This window comes from Thalia democratica, chromosome 9 (assembly GCF_965202585.1).
Source record: "Thalia democratica chromosome 9, ktThaDemo2.hap1.1, whole genome shotgun sequence".
Lineage (NCBI taxonomy): Eukaryota > Metazoa > Chordata > Thaliacea > Salpida > Salpidae > Thalia > Thalia democratica.
The window spans coordinates 18,541,282-18,568,902 of record NC_139173.1 but is presented as its reverse complement, the minus strand read 5'-3'; the positions used below and the strand labels follow the sequence as shown (position 1 = coordinate 18,568,902).

General features: G+C 26.8%; 2 protein-coding genes across 2 annotated transcripts; one reads left to right on the top strand and one right to left on the bottom strand.

The window, feature by feature from the left end:
* Nucleotides 1–14,207: 14,207 nt before the first annotated feature.
* On the bottom strand, nt 14,208–15,548 carry LOC145844876 (adhesion G protein-coupled receptor L1-like). The gene is made up of 5 exons (XM_082952297.1): nt 15,449–15,548; nt 14,988–15,129; nt 14,745–14,923; nt 14,456–14,609; nt 14,208–14,340 (listed from the first exon to the last, which is right to left on the bottom strand). Exons 1-5 carry the CDS (start codon nt 15,528–15,530, stop codon nt 14,208–14,210), a joined length of 690 nt encoding a protein of 229 aa, XP_082808423.1. The 5' UTR covers nt 15,531–15,548.
* Nucleotides 15,549–17,970: 2,422 nt separating this feature from the next.
* On the top strand, nt 17,971–19,313 carry LOC145844532 (adhesion G protein-coupled receptor L1-like). Its single transcript, XM_082951931.1, has 5 exons — nt 17,971–18,076; nt 18,384–18,525; nt 18,591–18,769; nt 18,905–19,058; nt 19,175–19,313. Exons 1-5 carry the CDS (start codon nt 17,995–17,997, stop codon nt 19,305–19,307), a joined length of 690 nt encoding a protein of 229 aa, XP_082808057.1. The 5' UTR covers nt 17,971–17,994; the 3' UTR covers nt 19,308–19,313.
* Nucleotides 19,314–27,621: the final 8,308 nt, after the last annotated feature.

Sequence of the window (27,621 nt, the reverse complement as noted above, 5' to 3'; positions counted from 1 at the left end):
TCATAAATGTAATTAAAAATATCTAAAAAGTAGTTTCTTACTCTCTAATGGTGAGATTAGTTTTTGCGAAACACATAAGTTTGCAAAAGCTATAGATAATACTGTAAGCAAAAATATCTTCATTTCTTGTCTAATTGAATCTGTATGAAATAGAATATTTTTATGCAGCATATAAAAATATGTTGTTTATACACTTTTTAGAAGCAACGAAAAAAAGAGTTCGACCTACTTAACTGTTGCCCCTGGCAGTTTCGACCACAAACAAATTTTACTTCTTTAATTAGCTTTAGTTTTTTTTTAGTATCATTTTGGGTATTTCCTCTAAAAATTCCTTGTGTAATTTAAAACTTAACATTGCAAATTTTTTTGTAACAAGTACTTTTAGTTTGTAAAAGAAACAAATTTAAACGAGTTGTTAATGTATTTTGAACGCGACCAATAGATATAAGCAATATTTTAATTAACTTTTCAAGTGTTTGATTGTTGATAAAAAATTCACTGTTTTTTTTTTTTCTAGTCTTTTTAAAATGTGTTTAAAATAAATCTAATTCTAGCAAAAAAAGTAGATGATTTTCATTTCATAAAAAGCAATTTAAATTGTGTTTTTTTTTTTTTGAACTGTTTTTTTAATACTTTGACTGCAATACATCATTAAAACAAGCTTAATTTCTTAAATTTTTTATGATTTTTTTCTAAATAAACATAAAAAGAAGTCAGTACGTTTATTCGTGATGGTTATTTAAAAAATAATTTTTTTTTCTACCAGAACTAAAAAACTTTACGTAATTTTTTTTTTGTGTACTTAAAACTTAATCTTTTTTCTAAAAATTTAAATGTGCAAGATTATACTTTATAGGTAACTCTTTTAATCATAAAGTTTTATAAATTTTTCATTGCTTTTTATAGTTATCAATAATCTTAACTAAATTCGAAAGCTTAAAATCATAGTTTATTTACGGTACCCATACTTAAACTTTTCTATAAACTTCTTAGAAATTAATTTTAAATGTAGTTTTTTTATAAAAGCGTTATCAGAACGCTAAAAACGTTTAGCTTTTACTTTGCAGTATTAACACCTTAAGGCAAACTTACTTCAGCTATTTTATTAATAATATTTAGTAAGTAATATTTGTAATTCAATAAAAAAAGTTAAGTTTTATAATATATTGTTTTACTGCATATTAACTGTTAAACATATATTTGAAAAAAAGTCTAAACTTACTTTTAAAGTTTTACAAATATCATATTTAAAAAACCAACTAAAAAATGTGTAAGCTGTTTCTTTAAAATGTGTGTACTATTCCTGTTTTTAAAATTTTTTGTTCCTTAAAAGTAGAATACACATAATTAAAGTTAGTTTCAACAATTACTTTTTTCCTGTAAGCCATTTCTTTTAAAATATTAAAGTATTACTTTTTAATCAGTAAGTTTAAGTTAATTTTTTATTCAAAAACTAACTTTTTATTGTGCGAAGTAAATTCACCAAATTCTTTCTATTAATGTTTTAGAATAGATAAACAGTTATAAATCATTAACTTAAGCTAATATTAAAAATCAAGGCTCATAATGTCTTAGATAATTTTTATAAGTATGTCTTTTTATAAAATTGTTTTAAATAGTGTAAAATTAAAGTCTATTTTTCTTTTATGTCAGTTTACATGGTTTATATACAGTTATACTTGTAATTTTATTTCCATTTGTAGGTGTAGTGTAGATATAAATCTAAAATATAAAACATTTAACATCTAAGCTGTTAAAAATATCTTTAGTTTTGGAAGCACAAAGATATAAACTTTAACAGTTTTAATTATTTAAAAAAAACTATGTTAAGTTGTAAGCTTAAGTTAAAAATTTTTAGTCTAAAAAAATATTTTTAACGTATAGATTTTTTTCATGTAAAATTTAACTGAGTTAAGTTCATGTTTTGTTTTTATGATTAAAAGTTATCTAACTTAAAATAATTAAATTTACTGACTTGTAAGTATCTCGATAGCTGTAACGTTTTTTTATACGTTAAGTCCTTTCACCATCAATTTTTGTTGTGTTCAATAAACCTTTCTTAATACCTTATTTTAGATACTACATAGAAAATTAAAGTTAATGAAAGGAGCAAAATTTTATTGTGGCCAAAACTGCCAAGGGCAACAGGTAGGTCGAACTCTTTTTTTTTTTGCTTCTAAAAAGTTTAAAAATGCAAAATTTTCTATGCTAAATAAATGTATTTTATCTTATACTCATCTATTTTAACATCAAATATATTTATGCTAACAGTGTTGTCTATATTTTTTGCAAACTTCTGTTTTTCGCAAAAACTAATCTTATCATCAAAGAGTAAACAAAAAAGTGGTACTTTATAAGTTGTTTGCTACTTCGAATCAAAATAAGTGTTTTTAAAACAAATTAAGGTCTTATATAAATTATTTATAATCCAAATGGTGAAATAATATTTTGTTTAGATATTGTATACTCAAAATATTTCTATCAAAATCAAAGTACAAATTTTTATTTAGAAATATGCATTAAACAAATTTAATGTCAATTACTTTATACAACTATATTATTTAAACTCTATTTTATAAAGAAGATAATTGTTTATAAACAAATTAATAGACTCAAAGTTTCCTCTTCTTTCAATTTATCCTCCCTTTTCTCAAAGTAGTCTTATTTGCGAAGGAAAGTCTCTAAAAATTGATTGCAAGGCAAATGTAAAGATTAAAATATTCAGTGTTTTCTATGGAAGAAACAACCATAACACGTAAGTAAAGGAAAATAAAAACATAATATAAATTTTAAGTTATTACTTGAATGTTTTACTTTCAGGTGCCCTTCTAATCACAACAAGTTTCCTGGTTGGTAAAAGCAGCTGTGTTTTAGTTGCTTCTAACTTTGCTTTAGGTTGAGATCCATGTGTTGGAACTTACAAATACCTAACAGTTACATGGGGATGTGGTAATTTGTTATTCAATATTTTTACAAACTTTTGGACTAAACTTGAAACATAACTAATAAAGCAAATATTACTTTCAAAGCTAAAATAGAAACAATTAAGCAAGTGTTGTTAAGTCTTTAATGAAAAATCTATTTTTAGAACAAAAGTGCAAAGTCTATTGGACAAAGTTCTTCGATAGAGACAACCCGAGCGGTAAAGGTGACTGGGAAACTCTCAGTAGTCTAAAAGCACAATATCCTGGACAAATATGTGATAATCCAATCGCAGTAGAAGGTCAACTCACTAACGGAAGGTAATTTTGAAATAAATTATTGAACCACAGTTTTTTACACACTCTGTGATCGTTTTAAAATGAATATGTTTTAGTTTAAATTAATTTTTTTGTTTCCAAAGTATTTTAAAATTACAGCCCGATCTCAGTATCAGGAAACTATGTGGAAATGAGCCCTACAAAAGGTTTGGTTTGCCAAAACATCAAGCAGAAAAAACAACTTTCGAAATACTGCAAAGACTTTAAAGTTCGCTTTTTGTGCATTGCATGAATTTATTAACATTTTACAAAATCGTTATGATTTCTTTAGTTGTAAATAAAATAATTTAGCTACACGTTGTTTTTGTTTTAGAATTAAACTATTTCTTTGAGTTTAATAAAAAGATATTGTTGACTTTTTAAATTATGATTGACCACTAATAACATATTTTGTCTAAAAGTTTATACTTTAATCATTAGCATTCTTTTGAATTTCTAACTACATTGTGTAGTGTAGATTTGCAATTTATAAAAGTTAATAATGACATTAAGTGAGATATTTTCACTTGAAAGATATTGAAACAGTTTAAGATAACAAAGGTTTAAAAAACTGTTTATGATTAATTATTGTTTTTCCTAAGTACACAGACGACTCATTTTAAGAACTGTGCTGTTAGCATTATTCTAAGTTCAATTATTTGAAAATAATCTAGCTGTTGATATAATATGTTTTAAATACTTGCCTTTAAAGTATTGAATTAAGTTTAATTAAAAAACTTCTATGTAACGTCATGGTTGATATATGGCATACTTTTAGTATATTTTAAAGTATCAACATAATGCATAAACAATTTATGGGTTTAATTGACAACAGCTCTAAAATTTATTTACAAATTAAAACCAAGTGATGGGAAAATATTTAAATTCTATTTGTTGCAGTAAAAAAAAAAAAAGATATACTACTAAGAATTTTTTAGAGTTAAGAAAAAATAGAGCATATTGCATAAGAATGTTAAACAGAACTGGTTCTATTAATTTTCAGTGTTTGAAACTACTTAGAAAACTTTTTATACTTTTTAAATCTAACCATGCTTGCTTTTTAACTGTTTAGGCTATTTCAATGACATAATACACGGTTAGCTTTTTAAAAAAAGTTTGGAATTTTTAAGAAATCCAAACAAATACAGCTTAAATAACAAAGAAAAACAGATTAGCGGATTTAGTTTAATACTGTTGCCTTTACTTATTTATAACAATAATAACTAAATTTTTTGATCTTAAACGTCTTCAAAAAATAGTAAATACATTTCAAAAGAGAGCTTTTTTTTGGAAAAAAAACATTTGACTAGTCTTCAAAAGTAGACTTAGCTCCTCATCAATTACGAAAAAACGTTGTATTGTATATACATATATATCTAAAATATTATCACAATAAACAAACTAAAGATCTGTTCTGTTTAAAAGAATAGTGAAAAAATTGTATTTGGAAAACGTTGTGTTTTATTAATACATATAGATAGAAATAAAATACACAAAATAAACTTTTGCTTGGGACAGCTGTTTCTGCGTTTAATAAGCGTCTTCAGCCAAGTTTTATTCGATGAAAAGCAAACTTGTAAGTACTGCAATAAAATTATACAAAATTAGGTATTACGTAATAATAGAATACTTAGTTGATTTTAGACAACATTATCAACCGAGTTTTTAGATAAATTGTTTTCGATAATGTGTACAGCCAGTTTGTAATTCGTTTCTTTTGTTTAGATATTCAGATTTTTTAACTTTTAAAATTTCGGTTATTTTCGCATTGCACAATTTATATCCATTTTTTAAACTATATTTATTTTTCGTTCTTGTTAATATTTACCACTGAAAATTAATATTAACTTTGTTATTTTTTAGTTTCCAAATTTACTGCGATAAAAATGTCGTATTTCTATGTTTTTCGTGTTTGAAGCTGTACTTGTGCTTTGTGTAGCGATTCTTGAACGATAGTCCAGTAGAGCCAACATAAAACTTGGTCTGGTTTTCAGTTATGACTGTCGCTTTGTATATAGTATTTTTTATTAGGAAACTCTCACAACTTCGCCTCTCTTTGTCCTGCGTGTCTAACATCTTTCGATTGTGTGCCATTATAAGTTGTTTCATGTCTGGCATGCAGGAATTTTGGCTTTTAGTGTCTTCCTGTTAAAAACTTTCAATATAGATAGTTTTCAGTAAAGTTTTTGTCCACAATTTCTAGGAAGCACTTCGCAACCCGCGTTGCCACACTTTTACAGAATGGAGCATTGAAGTATAAAATATTCCTTCTTTTCTTGTTCTTACCCTTCTCGTTTTTGTGGCTATAGGCTAACTCGTGATCGTACCCTGTTTCTCTTATAGCTTCCTGGTATTGTTGGGTTATTTCCTTGAAATTGCTTTGACTGCTAGAAATATTTTGGAGGCGGTTATTTACTGCGACCGGTATGTGTTTTAACACATGCTCTGGATGGTTTGACTTGCTATCCACATAAACCGTATGCGCATTTGGTTTTCTAAACGGCTTATGGCTTTAATTTTGAAGATCTAACGTTACATCTAAGAAGTCTGTTACAAACAGATAGGCTTCGATGGTAACATCAAAACCAATTTTTCAAAAACTTTTCTTAGATGTTCGACTTTTTCCTCCATATCTGGTCCCGGTAGAATGTCCACCACTGCTAAACCATCGTCACGGTATATGCCAAAGTTACCATCTCTAAAGATCTGTTCCATCTTCAGTATATCTAAAATGTATGGGCCAACCAGTTCGCAAACTTCTGTGCCATGGAAGCTTCCCATTGGTACATCAAAGCTGTTCTTGTTATGCTTGATCATGGTTCACCTTCGTTGAACAGTACTGATTTGCAGCAATGTCTGATTAGCTCTTTTTCATTTTCCGTGATTTCAGTTAGGTCTGCAGCAAAATTGAAGGAGTTTTCCAAAATTGTTGCTGAGATGGCTGGATAAAAGCTAACTATATCAAATTTGATAAACCTTGAAGTTGATTTATTACTTAAGTTATTGAACCAGTTAAATATCTCATAAGTATTTTTCCATTGTATTAAATTACTTTTTGATCTTATAAAATTGTTGATGTTATATATATATATATACATACATATGAAAACTTATATATATAAATATATACATGTTTAACGTACAAAACGACTTTTTCCTCGTACGGCTATTTCAGCGCAATACACGCTATTTTTTGTTTGAAACAATTTTCTTAATTATAACGGATAATTAAGGATTAAGTTCATTTTTGATAGAACATATGTTTATAACTTAAACGGTCTTATTATAAAAAGCGCATGCATTATAAGTTTAATATAACTAAGTTTTCTTCGTTGACCATGTATATAAGTTTCTCAAAAAATTAAGAGCTACTGGTTTTATAAAACTCTTTCATTGAATAAAAAAAATTATAAATGATTACCAGCAGTAGTAATTATTTGATGTTGGAGTGATAATAAATCACCTATTAAGCAAAATAAAACTCTTGTTTTACAAACGTTAGCTATTAACTAATAACAATCAAATAAAATAAATTTCAATTTACTTTGTTATAAAAACAAACAAATATTAATTTTTCAAGTGGTTAATTTTACCATAAACTTAACTTATATCAATTGATATACAAAATTAAGTACTGTAACAATTATACACTATGCACTTAATGAGAAAAAAAAACAATAACAATGAATGATGATAACAAAAAGGAGTTTTCTTCTATTATAATTTTTTTCTGAATACTTTTTGAAGCTCAAAAATGTAACTATAAAAAGCAAATAATATTTACAAACACAAAAAAAAAATTCTAGGTTTCCTCAGAAAATTATATTATTTTTTTTAACAAGCTAACTTGAGACAGTAGTCTCAGATTACCACTTATTTGTATGCCTAACTCTCTGATAAAAAGTACATTTATAACCTAATTTTTATATGGGCATACTAGAGAAATATATAAAGTAGTTTGTAAATATTCTGAAGCTAGTTCAAAATAATTTCTTAATAAACCCTCTAAAGAATAGCCAGATAGAAAATGCTGAAATTTAGACTGAACCACTGTTATTAGACCAAAAAAATCAACTTTAGAACTAAATATTTTGGTATTAGTAAAAAAGTTATGATTAAATCCCTAACCAAAAGTAAATAAACAAGTAGCTATAATATTTTATGACCTTGATAATCACTTTTTGATAAATATTTATAAATATTTTTTTAATTTCATCCTGGAACTTTCCAAAATGACTTAGATTTTTTAAACATAATAATGGTAGCTTAGTCAATAATTTACTACCTTGGTAAGCTAGCACTTCATACTACTATAACTATTCATAGTTTATGTTGTTTTAAGTCTTAATGTTTGGATCGTTAGCAGTTTTTAATTTATTAAATATGTTGTATAATGTTAGTTTCCTAATAAATGAAATTAAAACATTAAATAAGATGTTTTTATAAAGTGAACTATAATAAATCAACAAAGGTTTCAAGAACCATTTATGACAATTACTATTTTCCCCAATAAACACTGAATACTTCTATTGTTACCCGGACTAGTAGCCTCACTGATTTCCTTCGAAATTGCCTCGGTCTCAGGCTCGACAATCTCATCAGATTCCAGGTTAGCAGTAGTCTCGGAACAACTGATTTCGGTGCACGAATGTGTGCGTGGCACTTTCAAGACTAATGCCTATTTTAGGGGTTTTATGGCTATAACTATATAATTTATATAACTAAATATAATAAAACTAAGTAATGTTGTTTTATTATGTACAAATAAACGCAATGACAGCTCACAATAAGTCTAAAAACTTAAAGTTAACAATTAGAAGGAAAACGTGCTCTGGATTCCCTCCTTGACGTGTCACTGGTCTCCGGTCTCTCAGTTTCTGGCACTCGACGTTGGTCCGTCTCGTTTACAGAATCTTGATGAACGTGGCTTGATCTTCTTTCGTTTCCTTTCCGTAATCGGAGCGTGGCGATAAAATACAATATAAATAGGCACGATGATATAAATATGTATAAATATTACAATACAAGTACAATAATAAGTAGATACGATAATATAAATATGTATAAATGTTACGACAGAATTATTTAAAAGTACGAAAACAACTTGTTCGTAGAAGTGTAGCTAAGGTTGACGCCACAGTCTGTGTGGGCTTGCTCGATAAGATGAATGTTCAAGTTTGTTTCTTTGAACGCTGAGGACTCAATCGTGGAATTCAGTGTTCAAATTGATCCAAAGAAGTTGTCTGCTAAAGTATAATAGGCTTATGAGTATGGCACGTTAACAACTCAAATCGAGTTGTTCGCCCCGTCGATGTTCTTAAATAAGAAGGTTTTCTCGGGTGTCATCTAGCTTTTCCAAGATGGCGACTTATGTTCAGAGCGCCAAGAGAAGGTTTTTCCAAAGATTAGCTAGCTTTTCCAAGATGGCGGCTAACGCTCAAATTTTCGAGCAGCAGAGTGTCGCTTCGTGCTTGTTTCGAGGTAAATGACCTGCATCACGCTCTGATTGGGCGTATTTATAATTTTCCAATTTTTTTTCTAGAACTTTTGTAAATCACGCGATCTCTCATTTGATTCTCTCATTTTCCTGGACTTTGGACTGTAGATCACTTGATCTCTCATTCGATTCTCTCATTTTCCCTTAGCCACACCCATAAACAAGCTATTTCCAGTTCAATCAAGAAATCAAAAACAAAAATCATTTTAACTAGCACTTATTTTGTTTGTGAAAAATAGTTTTTTTTGGGAATTAGTTTTACTATATTTATTTGTTGTTTTTTTAAACGAAAACTATAATATCAAGTGAAAAAAATTAATTTCTTTAAATTATCAAAATTTGGACACATAAGGGAAAATGAAATTTTGCATAAGTGTCCTACACTTCTAAGAGCTGTCATGTTAGCATCATAATAAGGTAAGGTTTATCAAAAAACACTCTAGCTGTTGATATAATCTAGGGGTGGGCAACGTACGGCCCGCGGGCCGGATCCGGCCCGCAAAGTGAAAATGACCGGCCCCCAAACCTTTTTTAAATTTAAATGGAATCCGACCCGCAGACAAAATAGATCCGGCCCGCTAAGCATTTTCAAAATTTATATGAAATCCGGCCAACCAATGTAAATATTACAAAATTTGTAAAAAACCATTTTAGAATTATTTTAATAAAACAAAAATGTAACACTTTGACCCTGAAAACGTTTGTAAAATTGGCTTTTTGTCTTGTGGTGATAAAAACACTCTTTTGTTAAAGTCTCTTTCTCTGTTTCGAGTCAGTTGAAGTAATCCTTTCTCAAATTATCCAAAAACAATTATTTGCTGAACTAACTTTGATGATCTTACCTAACATAATGACTTTCATAAAAAATTGACGTGTTAAAAATTGCTGTCTTTCCTAGATGTGTAGTAAGTTGTTTTTATACTTGTTTAGAAAAGTAAAAAAAAAAATTTTTAAGCTCTGACAATTATTTTAAGTCAAACTGCTCAACATTAAATTTTAATAAAATATTTTTATTTATGACTTTTTGATTAATTATATGGTTAAGTTTAGTGATGACCAATTGATGATAATAGTTTCACTTGATAATGAGTTTGGTCGTCGTTTTGCAGACTTTCAACAACTAATAGAAGAGTTTGATATTGTGTCACCATAGTTGAAGTTTGACACCGAAAATGCACCTAGTAGTGTACAGTTAGAACTGCTAAACTTCAATGTGACAGTACACTAAAAAGAACCTTAAAAGTTTGACAGATTTTACGCCCTACTTAACAAGTCAAAGTTTGTTAATTTAAAATAAATGGCGCTGAAGTTACTTGTTCTGTTTGGGTCTACATATTCTTGCGAACAAACAACCTCAACCATGTATATAAACAAAAGTTAGCTGCGTTCAAATCTTACTGATACCAATCTGCAGTCATTACTGAGAATATCTACTTAGAATATACTTTAAGATTTTAAATAACTTTTAAAATCTTTAATGATCTACAAATATCTCATTGACTTCTTTTTAGTGTAATTATTCTTGCTAAACTCTTTAACCTTACATTTAAAATATAATATAACAGTTTTATATGTTAGTTTTTCGTTTAGTACTATTTTTATTTGTGAAACTGATCTTAATCTAAAAGTCTAATAAATTAATATGGTTATCATGTTTAATTATAAATTAATCTCTTTTTTATTTTAGTATTTCTTTATTTTATGTTATACTTTTATAAAAGTGTAATAGATGAATTTTTTGATAATATTATTTTTAGAGTACAGAACTTAGTTACGTTTCATAAGTTGATCATTACTGTTTGATATTATTTTGAAAGTAAAAGTACTAGAATTAAAAGCCAAAGTAGTTTTTTATCTAGGTTTAACTGTTTTTTAAATATGTTGATATGAAAATTTAAATCAAACATATAATTTTCGTTGCTTAAAGTAGATTTTTAGATAGATTTTTATGTATTACTAAACGAACCAAAGTTTATCAACTTAAATTATGACCATGAAACTAGTTGTTTTGTTCGAGACTTCATACATTTAAAAACAAACATTTCTGACCATAATTATTAACAAGCATAAGCTAATTTCAAACCTAATCGGTATTTCAGTGCACTTGCAGATTTTCCCAAACCGTCATGCAACTAGACTTAAACAACTGTAATATATGATTAACCTTAAGTGTTTCATCGAGATCTTTTAATTTTCTTTTTTCGCTTTTTATGGTAAAACTGTTTATTATATCAGAATTATTTGTTGTTTGGTTTCTTTTGTACGTGCAAAAATATTTAATGAGTCTTTATTAGTTTGTTCAAATTAAAAGTTAGTAGTTTAATTTTGTAATGTTAGTTAACTTCTGAATATTATAACTAATGAAAACTCTAGCCAAGGATTGCCAAAATTAGATAATTTCAAATAATTAACAATTTTTTAATGTTTTAGCTTGAAATATTAGGCTCGAGTATTTTTTACTAAGTAAGTTATTGGTTTTATAAGACTAACTAGTACTAATTCCGTCAAGAGTTATAATAAATACAGAGTTATGAATACTTAATGAAAATAAACACAAAATTTCATACTTGAGAACCTTGGTAATTAAAATATTGATTCAAAGTTCTGAAATACCCGATCAAATAGCATCCAGCTGGATCGAAATCTTTTTCAAATTAGCTTCCATTCGGATTCGGATCTTTGTTTAAAATTATTATTTAGCCGGATCAGAACAATATTTTCAAATTATGATCCGGATCTAAAAAAGGATCCAGCTGAATTCGGTAGATCACTAACTCGAAATGCTCCGGCCCGCTGAGGACTATTTTTTTTGGATCCGGCCCGTCAACTATTTACGTTGCCCACCCCTAATATAATCGTATTAAAGTCTTTGCAACTCTATTATACTTTTACATGTTAATCATTTAGATTTATATAATGATTTTTTTTAATTGCAAAACTTTAGACATATCACTTTAACACTTAATAAATTTAGTTGTCAGTATGCGTAAAATTATAAAGTTAAAATCTACTTATCAGAAAACTGATTGACTTAATTAGTTTAGTTTAAAAAAAACTAAGTATAAATTTTACAAATTATTTAAAAGCGTTAAAAAATACAGTTTTTTGCACAAGAACTGATCTAGATCTAAAAAATCAAAAATAAAACTTATAGCAAACTAACGCTTTGAAATTATTATCAAACTTTAATTAGATTACGTTATTTTAGTTCTACATGGTTAAACGTATTGAAAAGTTGTATGAATTTAAAGAAATATAAACAAATGCAACGGAAATTACAAACAAAAAAAAATAACGAACATTTATACCTTAACTACCATAGTTTCAAACATATTATGATAAACTAAAATATAGTTTTAGTTTATAAGTGTTTTTAAACTTAATTTTTAATGTCACATAGTCCAAACTACTTAAAACCTGTTTATCGAAAAGTATACTTCATAGCTTTTTTGCTTTGTTTTAGTTTAAAACTTAAGTAAACAAAGCGCCAAAAACTTATAGAACAATACTTATTAATAAGGATTATTAACTAAAAAATTGAATTAATTTTAACATAACAAGCTCTTTCTTAAATTGCTTTATGAAACATTTGTTTTTACTTATTCAAGTTTGATGTAAATTAAAAAAAAAATTGACTTCAAAGTAAAATTGGTTTTTACAACTTGTTTAGCTCTTAGCATACAAGTTATTTAACTATTTTAAAAACTACATTACAGTGGAGTTTTTCTTACAACTCGTAAAAACATTGAAAAATCACTTTCATAATAAAATTGCAAGCTTTAAAAAAACCTTTTTAAATTGACGTAGTTCTAAATATAAACTATTTAATTAGATTTTGCAGTTAACTTTTTTTTTGAGTTATAAAACTTTCAAAACAAACTTTAAATTTTTTTTCAGAATATGTTTAAAAAAAATTATAATAAAAAGGTTGTTTGTAAATTTGTAACATAAATGTAAAAACAAATTGTACAGTAATCTTCCTTTAATGTACCAACATATGTTTCTGTGTGTTAACGAATCAACACACTTCAACTGAGTTGTTAATGGAAAGAATAACATAAATGTACTAATTATAAAAAAGGTATTCATACTGAAGTTTCATATAACTAAGTTTTCTTAAAAGACCTATACCATGTACGCTTTTCAGAAATTAAAGAACCGCTAATATGAAGTTATATTTAAACTTATCACTTTAATTTTAAAACATCAGAATTTATTAAATCTAAATACATAGTTTGCGAACATCACTAACTTGTTTACCGGCTAACAAATTGCTGCTAGTACCAAACACTTCAGGTAAACATTATTTTAAAAACTTACGATATGCTCACTAAGTGTTTTAGAATAAAAAGATATTTTTTTTTCATTTTAACTGTGAAAATTTTAAACATATTTCGATAAATTTAAAGTATAACTTTAATTTACAAGTGTTTTTAGACTTAACTATTACTGTCACACAGTCCAAACTAGTTAAAACCTGTTCATTAAAAAGTATACTTAAAAGTTATTTAACTTTAATTTATTAAAAAAAAACTTACTAAACAACGCACCTAAAAGTTATAACAAAATAGTAATTTCTAAGGATGAATAACTAAAAAATGTAGTTATCTATAACGTAAAAAGCGACTTTTTAAATTGCTTTATTAAATATTTGTTTTTACTTATACAAGTTTGAAGTAAATACCAAAAAAAAATTGACTTCAAATTAAAATTTATTTTTACAACTTAGAGTTTCTTTTAGTATACAAGTTATTTAACTATTTCAAAAATTACAGTACAGTTGAGTTATTCTTACAACTCGTAAAAACCTTGAAAAAATAACTTTAATTATTAAATTTAAACTTTAATAAACCTTTTTAAGTTAACGTATTTGTATAAAAAACTAGTTAATTAGATTATGCGTTTAACTTTTGTTTGAAATACATAACTTTCTAAAACAATTTTTTTTTTTCAGAGTTTGCTTAAATAAAGTATAATAAAAAGGTTGTTTGTAGAGTTAAGTTGTCTAAAATTTGAACGAAAAATTCAGATTGAAGGTTAGTTTTTAAATTATCATTAAAATAATTTTTAATGCAATAAACTTTTACGTTAAAAAACTCCTTTAATGTTTAATTATTAGTTGTTTAATTAATTTTTACACTTCTGTACGATTTTATACATTCTAATGAATGTTAGTATGTCTTGCATAAGTTTAAGTGTACAGAAGAATTAATTTGAAACAAACCAAATTTAAAGTATTTGTGGCAGAGTTTGTATAAATGCCTTATGTTATTTATAATAATTCATGTTGGGCACGTTGTTTTGATGCATGAAGTTTATGATCATAACTTTCTATAAACAAGGTCTTTAGACAATACTTTTGAACATCGATTATTTTACAGTGTCTAATAACTTATACAATAACAACAACATATAAATGAATTATTTATTTATACTGACAAAGTCATAACATTTTTTTAATGTTAATTAGTTCATGCAGTGCACAAAAAGCGAACTTTAAAGTCTTTGCAGTATTTCGAAAGTTGATTTTTCTGCTTGATGTTTTGGCAAACCAAACCTTTTGTAGGGCTCATTTCTACATAGTTTCCTGATACTGAGATCGGGCTGCAATTTTTGAATTATTATTTGAAAAAAAAGTAGCTTGAACTAAAACTTATTTATTTAAAACGATCACAGAGTATGTAAAAAACTGTGGTTCAATAATTTATTTCAAAATTACCTTCCGTTAGTGAGTTGACCTTCTACTGCAATTGGATTATCACATATTTGTCCAGGATACTGTGCTTTTAGACTACTGAGAGTTTCCCAGTCGCCTTTACCGCTCGGGTTATCTCTATCGAAGAACTTTGTCCAATAGACTTTGCACTTTTGTTCTGAAAATTGTTTTGTATTTAAAATTTTAATAATGCTTGTTTACTTGTTTCTATTTTAGCTTTAAAACTAACTTGTAGTATTTCCTTTATTAATTTTATTTTTAATTTTTGTAAAAGTATTAATTGTCAATTTACCACATCCCCATGTAACTGTTAGGTATTTGTAAGTTCCAACACATGGATCTCCACCTAAAGCAAAGTTAGAAGCAACTAAAACACAGCTGCTTTTACCATCGCAGTTTTTTTTGACAATAGTCGGAGCTGTTTTTGAAACACAACCACCGGCAGGAAACTTGTGGTATTTAGAAGGACATCTGAAAATAAGTCACTCAAGTAACAACTTAAAGTTTATATTATGTTTATTTTCACTTCACTAACGTGTTATGGTTGTTTCTTCCATAGAAAACACTGAAAATTTTTATCTTCTCATTTGCCTTGCAACCAATTTTTAGAGACTTTCCTTCGCAAACAAGACTACTTTGAGAAAAGGGAGGATAAATTGGAAGAGGAAACTTTGAAACTGATAAAGTTGTTTATTGATAAATTATGTATCTTTTTGTAAAATTTACAAAAAATAATAGTTTTAGTGTATGATCAGTAATATTCGTTTAAATACATACATTTATACAAAAAAAAATTGAGTTTCGAATTTGAAATAAATAAATCAATTTAACAGTCTTAAAACAAAAAAAGTTTACCATATTTAATTTTCAATATTTAATTAAATAAAAAACAAATCATCCAAATACATTTAATTAGATGAAAAATCAATAGCATACAACTTGAAAAATACAAATTTATTCAAAGATTTTTCAAAATATTGAAAATATTTTGCTTACTTTCTAATGGTGAAAATAATTTTTGTGAAACACATAAGTTTGCAAAAGCTATAGACAGTATTGTCAGCAAAAATATCTTCATTTTTTATGACTAAATACTATATAAGATAGAATACTTTTATGTAGCATAGAAAAGTGTGTCGTTTATATACTTTTTAAAAGCAACGAAAAAAAAAAAGAGTTCGACCTACTTAACTATTGCCCCTGGCAGTTTCGACCACAATAAAATTTTATTTCTTTAATTAGCTGTAATATTCCTTATAGTATCAATTTGGGTATTTCCTTGTATAATTATACAAATTTAAAAGTAATATGCTATACTTTTTGAATGTATCGTAATTATAAATTTTGAACCAGCTTTATTAGGTTTTTAACTTATTTATAAAATAAAAATTTTATTATAGTCCATTTTTTAATGTTTTATTATCGATGGCTACTTTTGACTACTTAATGTAGAATTTTTTCAACTAACTTAGTACGAGTAAATATAGTTAAATGTTTACAAAAAAAGTGAAAGTTACTATAACATAGTTTGCATACTAGTGTTTGTTCTTTTTCTTAGGAGCTTAATTGTAAAATTTTGCTAAATATTTTGTTTTTATAATAAATTTATAATAGAGCATTTAAACACAATTTTTAACTAACAACTTAAACTAAATATAAAAGAATATTCTTGGATATATACTAAAATACTTCAACGTTTTTGTTTGTGTTGCTAATTACGATAAAAGTTCTTGTTTATCCAGAAGTAAATGTAAAGTACTGAAAAGTATTACACATTTTAAAACTTACTTTTATTAACAAACTATTATAAAGTAAATAAATGTTTTTTTAAATATTTTATAATATTTATGATGCTTCTTAAATATATTTTTTAAACAATGCTACTTTTTTTTTAATTAATGTTGTTCAAACTGAAAAATTATCTGTAAGACTCTCAAAATCATGTTTATACTTTAACAAGTTTAATAAATCTTAAAAAATTATATTAATACGCTTTTTTTTTAAGTTTGTTTCAAGAAAGTAAGATACATTAAATTTAAGAACTATCAATAATAAGTTTTTCCTGTAAGCATTTTTGTAAGATTGTACCGTTTTTCTCAATTTTGTTTAACTTTATTTCTATTTATGTGAAATAATATTTTATAGTTATCGTGTTTATAATCTTCGATTTAAATCTGTTTTTGAAAAATCTAAATAGTTAAATCATAAAAAAAACTAGGTTATCATTAAAGTACAATTTATTTTGTATACTAGCTAGTTTTTTTTTACGTCTAAGGAAATTATTGGCGCATATTTTTTAAGTATATTTTCAGTCTCTTTTCATTGTTTATTCAGTTATAATTAAACTTACAGTCAAATTTTGATATATACAATTCAATATATAATATTAGCTTCAACCAAGTTAAAACTACTTTCTACCGAAAGCACATCGATTTCAGAATTACAGTATGGTCTATATCATAGAACTTATAACAAGATATAAAGTTTAATTATTTTAAGTTATAAGTTTATTATTACTAGCGATTTTTTCTACTATATAAATAGCATTTTTTTATCATTTTAAATTAGTCACATATAAGTTATTTTTTTAGTTTTCTGTTGTTTTTCTTGTTTAACATTTTTATTCAATTTATTTTAATGTTAGTAAAAATAAACAAAAACAGTTTAAATAAATGATTGGTGTGTAGCTCGATGACCGAAAGTTCACTATATAAATCATGTGCTTATAACAAATTTTTGAACGTTGATTTTGTCGTTGTGTTTAAATTAAATATTAATTTCAAACAGTTTTCAGCTCTTAAACTATAAGCTATTTTTTAGACAGCAATAAAACACATATATTCATATAAAATTGCTTTTCAAAGATACTGTAACAAAAGTTATGAAAACAATTGTGGTTGTTTATGTTATACAACTAACTTCATTATTTACGTTACACTGCATTAAAATGCAAACAATCTCGAAACAATTTTTAATAAATTTCTAAATATATTTCGTTTATTTTTAAAATTATAGCTAATTCATTTTTAACATTTTCAAGTTAAATTTTCGAAAGTCTTTTTAATTTAATTTTAATTTAATAAAGAAAATGATTAAAAAACTTAAAACTTTTATAATATGTATTTTTTGATATCTAGTTTAAAAAATTATAACTAAAGTATGTTAAAATGCTGTAACATAGTAAACATTAAAAAACATTTTATCAATAAAACTTAATGGTTAAAATCATATTTACAATAGCTTTCTATAACAAATTAAAAGTTGTTTCTTTGATTTTTTAAAAGACAAAATGTTCTTGTACTTATAACATCTAATACTTATAAATTAAGGGCTAAAGGAGGAAATACCCAAATTGATACTACGTAGAAAAATTAAAGCTAATTAAAGGAGTAAAATTTTATTGTGGTCGAAACTGCCAGGGGCAACAGTTAAGTAGGTCGAACTCTTTTTTTTTCGTTTTTTCTAAAAAGTATATAAACGGCATATTTTTATATGCTTCATAAAAGTATTCTATCTTACACAGATTCAATTAGTCATAAAAAATGAAGATATTTTTGCTGACAGTACTGTCTATAGTTTTTGCAAACTTATGTGTTTCGCAACAACTAATCTCTTCATTAAAGAGTAAGTAATTAATTTTTAGATCATTTTGATATAATAAATGTAAAAATTGTACTTTATAAGTTGTTTGCTACTTCTAATCAAGTTAAGTGCAATTTAATACTTATTTAAGTTTTTTAATAAAGAACAATAAAAAAACTGTTTGGTGATTTTCTATAAAAAATATTTCTATTTAAATCGAAATATATAATTATGTTTTTATTTTTTTAATTTTCATTACAAAAAAAATTAAAATCGTCGCATTAAACAAGTATATTTTATAAATTTACTTTTAAAAAATTAGAAAGTTGCTTATAAACAACTTTAACAGTTCCAAAGTTTCCTCTTCCAATTTATCCTCCCTTTTCTCAAAGTAGTCTTGTTTGCGAAGTAAAGTCTCTAAAAATTGGTTGCAAGGCAAATGAGAAGATTAAAATTTTCAGTGTTTTCTATGGAAGAAACAACCATAACACGTAAGTGAAGCAATAAAAACAGATAATATTAACTTTAAGTTGTTACTTGAGTGACTTATTTTCAGATGTCCTTCTAAATACCACAAGTTTCCTGCCGGTGGTTGTGTTTCAAAAACAGCTCCGACTATTGTCAAAAAAAACTGCGATGGTAAAAGCAGCTGTGTTTTAGTTGCTTCTAACTTTGCTTTAGGTGGAGATCCATGTGTTGGAACTTACAAATACCTAACAGTTACATGGGGATGTGGTAAATTGACAGTTAATACTTTTACAAAAATTAAAAATAAAATTTATAAAGCAAATACTACAAGTTAGTTTTAAAGCTAAAATAGAAACAAGTAAGCAAGCATTATTAAAATTTTAAATACAAACCAATTTTCAGAGCAAAAGTGCAAAGTCTATTGGACAAAGTTCTTCGATAGAGATAACCCGAGCGGTAAAGGCGACTGGGAAACTCTCAGTAGTCTAAAAGCACAATATCCTGGACAAATATGTGATAATCCAATCGCAGTAGAAGGTCAACTCACTAACGGAAGGTAATTTTGAAATAAATTATTGAACCACAGTTTTTTACACACTCTGTGATCGTTTTAAAATGAATATGCTTAGTTTAAGTTAATTTTTTTGTTTCCAATATATTTTTAAATTACAGCCCGATCTCAGTATCAGGAAACTATGTGGAAATGAGCCCTACAAAAGGTTTGGTTTGCCAAAACATCAAGCAGAAAAAACAACTTTCGAAATACTGCAAAGACTTTAAAGTTCGCTTTTTGTGCATTGCATAAATTTATCAACATTTTACAAAATCGTTATGATTTCTTTAGTTGTAAATAAAACAATTTAGCTATACGTTGTTTTTATTTTAGAATTAAACTATTTCTTCGAGTTTAATAAAAAGATAATGTCGACTTTTTAAATCATGATTGACCACTAATAACATATTTTGTCTAAAAGTTTATACTTTAATCATTAGCATTTTTTATAATTTCTAACTACATTCTGTAGTGTAGATTTGCAAGTTAAAAAAGTTAATAATGGCTTTAAGTGAGATATTTTCACTTGAAAGATGTCGAAACAGTTTAAAATAACAAAGGTTTAAAATCTATTAATGATTAATTATTGTTTTTCCTAAATACACAGACGACTCATTTTAAGAACTGTGCTGTTAGCATTATTCTAAGTTCAATTATTTGAAAATAATCTAGATATTGATATAATATTGTTTAAATACTTGCCTTTCTTTAAGTATTGAATTAAGTTTAATTAAAAAAATTCTATATAACGTCATGATTGATATATTTCATACTTTCAGTATATTTTAAAGTATCAACATAATGCATAAACAGTTTATGGGTTCAATTGACAACAGCTCTAAAAGTTATTTACAAGTTAAAACCAAGTGATAGGAAAATAATTAAATTCTATCTATTGCAGTAAAAAAAAAATAAAAGATATACTACTAAGAATTTTTTAAAGTTGAGAAAAAATAGAGCATATTGCATAAGAATGTTGAACAGAACTGGTTCTATTAATTTTCAGTTTTTGAAACTGCTTAGAAAACTTATTATACATTTTAAATCTAACCATGCTTGCTTTTTAACTGATTAGGCTATTTCAATGACGTAATTCACGGTTAGCTTTTTAAAAACGTTTGGAATTTTAAAAAATTCAAACAAATACAGCTTAAATAACAAAGAAAAACAGAATAGCGGATTTAGTTTAATACTGTTGCCTTTACTTATAACAATAATAACTAAATTTTTTGATCTTAAACGTCATCAAAAAATAGTAAATACATTTCAAAAGTGAACCTTTTTAAAAAAAAAAAACATTTGACTAGTCTTCAAAAGTAGACTTAGGTCATCAGTTACGAAAAAACGTTGTATTGTATATACATATATATCTAAAATATTATCACAATAAACAAACTGAAAAAATTGTATTTGGAAAACGTTGTGTTTTACTAATACATATAGATAGAAATAAAATACACAAAATAAACTTTTGCTTGGGACAGCTGTTTCTGCGTTTAATAAGCGTCTTCAGCCAAGTTTTATTCGATGAAAAGCAAACTTGTAAGTACTGCAATAAAACTATACAAAATTATTTATTACGTAATAATAGAATACTTAGTTGATTTTAGACAACATTATCAACCGAGCTTTTAGATAAATTGTTTTCGATAGTGTATACAGCCAGTTTGTAATTCGTTTCTTTTGTTTAGATATTCAGATTTTTTAACTTTTAAAATTTCGGTTATTTTCGCATTGCACAATTTATATCCATTTTTTAAACTATATTTATTTTTCGTTCTTGTTAATATTTACCACTTAAATTTAATATTAACTTTGTTATTTTTTAGTTTCCAAATTTACTGCGATAAAAATGTCGTACTTCTATGTTTTTTGTGTTTGAAGCTGTACTTGTGCTTTGTGTAGCGATTCTTGAACGATAGTCCAGTAGAGCCTACATAAAACTTGGTCTGATTTTCAGTTATGACTGTCGCTTTATATATAATATTTTTTATTAGGAAACTCTCACAAATTCGCCTCTCTTTGTCCTGCGTGTCTAACATCTTTCGATTGTGTGCCATTATAAGTTGTTTCATGTTTGGCATGCAGGAATTTTGGCTTTTAGTGTCTTCCTGTTAAAAACTTTCAATATGGATAGTTTTCAGTAAAGTTTTTGTCCACAATCTCTAGGAAGCACTTCGCAAACCGCGTTGCCACACTTTTACAGAATGGAGCATTGAAGTATAAAATATTCCTTCTTTTCTTGTTCTTACCCTTCTCGTTTTTGTGGCTATAGGCTAACTCGTGATCGTACCCTGTTTCTCTTATAGCTTCCTGGTATTGTTGGGTTATTTCCTTGAAATTGCTTTGACTGCTAGAAATATTTTGGAGGCGGTTATTTACTGCGACCGGTATGTGTTTTAACACATGATCTGGGTGGTTTGACTTGCTATCCACATAAACCGTATGCGCATTTGGTTTTCTAAACGGCTTATGGCTTTCATTTTGAAGATCTAAAGTTACATCTAAGAAGTCTGTTACAAACAGATTAACTTCGATGGTAACATCAAAACCAATGTTTTTAAAAACTTTTCTTAGATGTTCGACTTTTTTCTCCATATCTGGTCCCGGTAGAATGTCCACCACTGCTAAACCATCGTCACGGTATATGCCAAAGTTACCATCTCTAAAGATCTGTTCCAAAATATATAGGCCAACCAGTTCGCAAACTTCTGTGCCATGGAAGCTACCCATTGGTACATCAAAGCTGTTCTTATTATGCTTTTTCGACCATGGTTCACCTTCGTGGAACAGTACTGATTTGCAGCAATGTCTGATTTGCAGCAATGTCTGATTAGCTCTTTTTCATTTTCCGTGATTTCAGTTAGGTCTGCAGCAAAATTGAAGGAGTTTTCCAAAATTGTTGCTGAGATGGCTGGATAAAAGCTAACTATATCAAATTTGATTTATTACGTAATTTATTGAACCAGTTAAATACCTCATAAGTATTTTTCCATTGTATTATATTACTTTTTGATCTTATAAAATTGTTGATGTTATATATATACATACATATGAAAACTTATATATATTAAAGGTTTTATAAAAAGTTCTGGTCAATAGTGCTCGACAAATTAAATTGGAGCTAAATATTTATCTAATAATATAAAAACTATAATTTATACAGCTGTTTCACACATGAAATGTAAAATTTCATGTGATCCTCAGTAAGTTACAGTTTATTATAATAATGAACAGAAATTTAGATTTCAAATTTTTTATAATAATTGTGACGTAGTAATAGTACAGTTTATTGTACGATTAGCTGAATTTGAAATAATACGATGTAATTGTTAATTTATGCTTTTTAGGAAAGTTTAGAAAGGTTATTTTGGAAAAATGTTTTAATCTATTGCTTTAATCCAACATTCTAAAAAAAAATTCTTAATAGATTAAAACATTTTTCCAAAATAATCTTTTTAAACTTTATTAAAAAGCATAAATTAACAATTACAGCGTATTATTTCAAGTTCAGCTAATCGTACAATAAACTGTACTATCACTACGTCACAATTATTATAAAAATTTTAAAATATAAATTTCTGTTCATTATTATAATAAACTGTAACTTACTGAGGATCACATGAAATTTTACATTTCACGTGTGAAACAGCTGTATAAATTATAGTTTTTTATAATTAGATAAATAGATATATGTATATTTATAATATAAAAAAAAACTAGTTTTCAAATCGTTTACTTAGTTTCGATGCTTTATGCATCTCCTCAGAACGATAATAAAGAACAAAGTAAGATTTTTAAAGAATAAAACAAAAAAACACATTGTGACGTTTCAACTAAAATTAAATAATTTTAGTTAGCCTATTTTAAAAACAACTTATGTACAAGTTAGGTTATCTTTGCTTTGTTTGTTCTTGTTTTTAGATTTATTTTGTTGTTATTTTTTTGTTATTATTTAGTGGTTTTTGTTCTTTTGAAATACATATTTTGATTATGTAGGCAGGGTTGCTGCCTTTCTTTTCTTTTATTTAATGATAAATCTTTTTTAATTTTTTCGATCTCGTATTTTTCCAAGCAACATAAATGGCATGTTTTTTGGTTTTGTTTTGGTTCTGCAGAGTATTTCCCATTTTAAATTATAGTCTTTTTTTGCGTCTTTTGATTCCCAAATATAGTTCGGTATTGTGTCTTTTTGATTTGTTGGTAAAGCTTGCTTTATGGTTGCTATATCTGTTTTTAAATGTTGTACTGGTGGAACCTACGTAAAATTTTGTTATATCATCTGTTTTTATAGTTGCTTGGTAGATTATATTTTTTGATAGGCAATTATTATTTAACGGGCATTTTTCTTTCCTGCAGTTGCAGGTTTTTTCTTGTTGTTTGAGGTTTAGGTTGTTTAATATTTTGTTATTGTGTTTAAGAATTTTTGTTTTAAAATTTTCCATACAGCTATAAGAAATTTTGAGTGTGTTCCTGTTAAAGATTTTGTGATATGGGTGATTTGTGTCAAAGTGTTTATTTGTAACAAAATATGCATTTTGTTGTTTTTTAAATGACCGCCAGGGGGCGTTAGACGATTGTTTATCAAATCAACACACAATAAAACTTAAAATATGTCTGTTATTACGCTCAGTTAAGCCATAAGACCGTGCGAGACTCACACGAATTCATTATAAGAACTTTTTTATTATTTTCGTTCTATAAGATCTTGATGCTTATTTGCGTTATCGTATTATATTGTGCTTAGTTTAGCCATCGTTGTGCATGAAGCACGATATATATTAAGACTCTGTATTATTAGTAAGAACTATTTTAGTATTTAAGATTTTAAACACTTTAAGAACATTTCTATTTGTAGAACTTTGTGTTTATTTATTGTGCTTATATTCGCAGTTTTATTCAACTGATTTATTAGCTGCTCTATCATTTCTACTTCCTAATTTTCACATTAACATCACGTTTTTAATAAACTCACTTCATTAAAGAAATTATATATATTAAGTTTATTACATACTTATTAAGTACTAAGTAAAACCTAATGAGTAAGGTATGTTCAGTAAAAGCCTTAAGAGCTAAACGCGCTAAGCGTTTAGCACAAAAATGGGGACTTCCCCCAATTAAAGGTAGTTCCTACCTCAGGCCCTGGAGGACTACAAATGGTGACCCTGTGTTTAATATGAGTTTGCAACCTTCTAATGCTGCTGAAGTAAATAGACTAAATTCTTTAAATTTAAGAAATGCCAATAGTACCATGATGGCTGACCATATACCACCACAACATATTTCTTCCAGAGAAGCATCTCGTTACACAGAAATGCTAAAGCGTGCAACCAGTCCAAAAGAACACAACACCTTGCGACACAGAATGCTTCAAATGGAAAATTACAGCATTGATTATAACTCATACTCAAAATCAATTGATTATGGAGACAGTAGACTCAACTGGCTGAAGTCATTTAAATTTGACATTGATGATTCAAAGGCACAATTTATTTATTTCGAAGAACGCTTAGCTGACCATGGCATTATTGAAAATGCTGAAAAATACTGGGTGATTCGTGAATTTTGGCCAAACAAAGACATGTCAGACTATAATTTGTGCACAGCGCCTAAAGATAGAAACTTTGGAAGTTTACGTAAATATCTTTTGGAAAAAGATGGAGTTTTGCCACAAATTTTACTGCCAAAGAAAGATTTCAAGTCTGTTAGTGGGTACGACCTCAACGCTGAAGTAAGTAGGTGTTTACTCGACTTGAAAAACGACGAAGTACTGCAAAAAATTTTATACTTACACTTAGTACCAAATCACTTAAAAAACAGGGTGTCCAGTAACCTTACACTAAGATTAGCAGATTTCAAAAGGTATGTGATGAACGTTTGTGATATAGATTTAAGACAAACACGGGATAAAGCAAAAAATATAAGTTATAGTTGTAACGGATTTGATAGAAAACGATCTAAATCAAACTACTATATTAACAACCAAAAAAAGTTTAGTCAAAGCAATTAATACAACAACATAATTAAAATTGACAACTATCATGTAAATACCTACACTCAAAACCAAAAAACTTCCGTACATGAAGATAATGACAAAATTGTAAAACACTGTTCGTCCGCTACCAGAAAAGCTCCTTTATTTAGAACGATTAGAACGTTTAAAACAGCTAGACTTAAAAAAACAAGATCTAAAAAGACTTTAGAATCTGGAATTACTGGCCGAGTGGTGTGGTTTAATGTTCGCAAAAGCTACGGATTTACTCATCGTGACGATCAAAACACTAATATTTTTGTCCATCAAACTTTCATTACCAAAAACAACCCAAATAAATTATTAAGATCAGTCGCACAAGGCGAAGTTGTCCAGTTCGATATTGTTATGGGTAATAAGAACATGCCTGAGGCCTCAAACGTATCAGGTCCGAACGGCAAACCTGTCCGGGGATCCAAGTATGCCCCAAACAGATGGCCAAGCTACAGCCAGCAAAGGCCTCAACAAAACAATTATATAAGTAATGGTTATTGCAAACTAAGAAACTATCATCAGTATAAGAGAAGACCAAGCAACTACAGAAGAAGATACACATACGAGCATGATCCTAGAGTAACAAATAAATATTATGAAACGTACGAACAAAACTCCGGCTGCTACGAATCTTCTGAAAACAGTGAATCTGGATATGACTCAGATACCAAAAATTTATTTTACAACTATGCAGAAAGTATAGATTCCAAACCTTATTAGTCTCAAAAGCTTAAATATTGTAAATAATGTTTTTTTATCAGGCAAGCAACCTTAAAACCTTTTTAAATCTATTAAAAAACTTTTAGAAAAACAGGATAAAAATTTCGAGAAACACTCATTAGAACGTTTGACTGAATTTCATTAAAATCAATTAAACAATATTCTATATAAATTTAAACAAGTGATATAGCAACAAATTTGTTGGTTGTGACAATAACTTGTATTAAAACTTTGTTGAATTTTAAAATTTTGAGGTTTTTAGAAGTAGTTCAAGTAAAATGTAGTTTTTCATTAATTTCTGTTACTTAAATTTTTTTTCCTAACCTTCATAAGTTCAATGTTATTTTATTTTAAAAGCTTTCAAACTACAATTTCGAAATTAAAAATAAATTTTAAATATTTAAAAAAAATTTAAACAACTATACTAAGAAAAACATTATCAGTTTAAATTAAAATTAAGTTTTGTTAAAACGTTTTTTAAATTTAATGTATTTTTAAGAATCTATGTAAACCTTAGAACTTTTTAATTGATATTTTAAAATTTCATGGTAATAAGTTTTATAACTTCTTGTAGTGAGAGGTTTTATAAAGTTTTTACTATGAAGTTTGTATGTATTTGAGCAAGTTTATTTTTAAAAACATCGTCTAAAAAAACAATGTATAAAGTTAGTTTTAAACTAAAAGTTTTATGTAACTGAAAGATTTATTACTGCTTACAAGTGCGAGTAATAATGCAGCTGAAAAAAAGTTTCAAAAATGTTTCCACTAAGATTTTGTGAAATAGCAACTCGGTTTGAAAATTATAACGGCTTGTGAAAATGTGTTTTGAGTGTAATTTAGGTCAAACTTTACGACTATTAATAAAAAACTTTTTTAAGCTATTTTAAGAATAAAACTAAGTTCATCTGTATTTTTCTTAAAAAAATGCACCTTTTACCTTATTAAACTTTGGCCATTTAATTTTTTATGTCAATTTTTACAACTTTGAAATAAAAATATGTGTAAAATTATTTTAAACAATAAATTAATCTGTTCTCTTAAGCCAATATCTTTTTGACCTCTAAATTTAGAATGATTAAAAACAAGTTCAAACTTGGTTGCTCAAAATTGAACTTGCTCAGAAGAAACTTGCTCAAAATTGTTTCGTAAAGTTTTACTTTAAAAATTAAATTTTAAAGCTAATTGATTTTTTGCTTAGCGAGCTGGGAAGACGTAAAAGTTTTACAGTTGGCTAATCACGTATTTTAAACTCGGGTAATTAAACTTAACTTGTAGAAAATTTTTACGGAAAGCATTTGCGATTTAAGAAAAAATAATGTTGTTTATTTTGCATTATGCATGGAGATTAAAATAATTAACTTTGCCACAATTAGAATTTGAATTGCTTTCACACATTGTTTTAAAAACTTGTTTTTTATTAATTCGTTTATTTTAATAGTCAAGATTTAAGTCACTTTAAGAGGTTTACTGTATTATGTTCTAATAAGTAACTTTAATAACTTTATTTTTTTGACAATTAAAATTTTAATAACGTTGTTTTTGAGCAAAGCTGTTAACTATTAGAAATTAAAAAAATATTAACACTTTTTTTTTAAATTAACCCCAAACGAGTTTTGAAATATTAAAAGCTAACCTTTTTATCGATATCGCTATTTATGTTCTTTTATTGCTTGCCTTGTGTGTATATAAAAAGACTTTTGTATTTGATTTTTTGTAATTAATGGTTGAGCAAGAAAAACTGTTTGATACACATGATCATGTTATATATTAATCAAAAAAGTTGATTAAAATTGTACAAACCGTCTCATAACGATGCCAGTA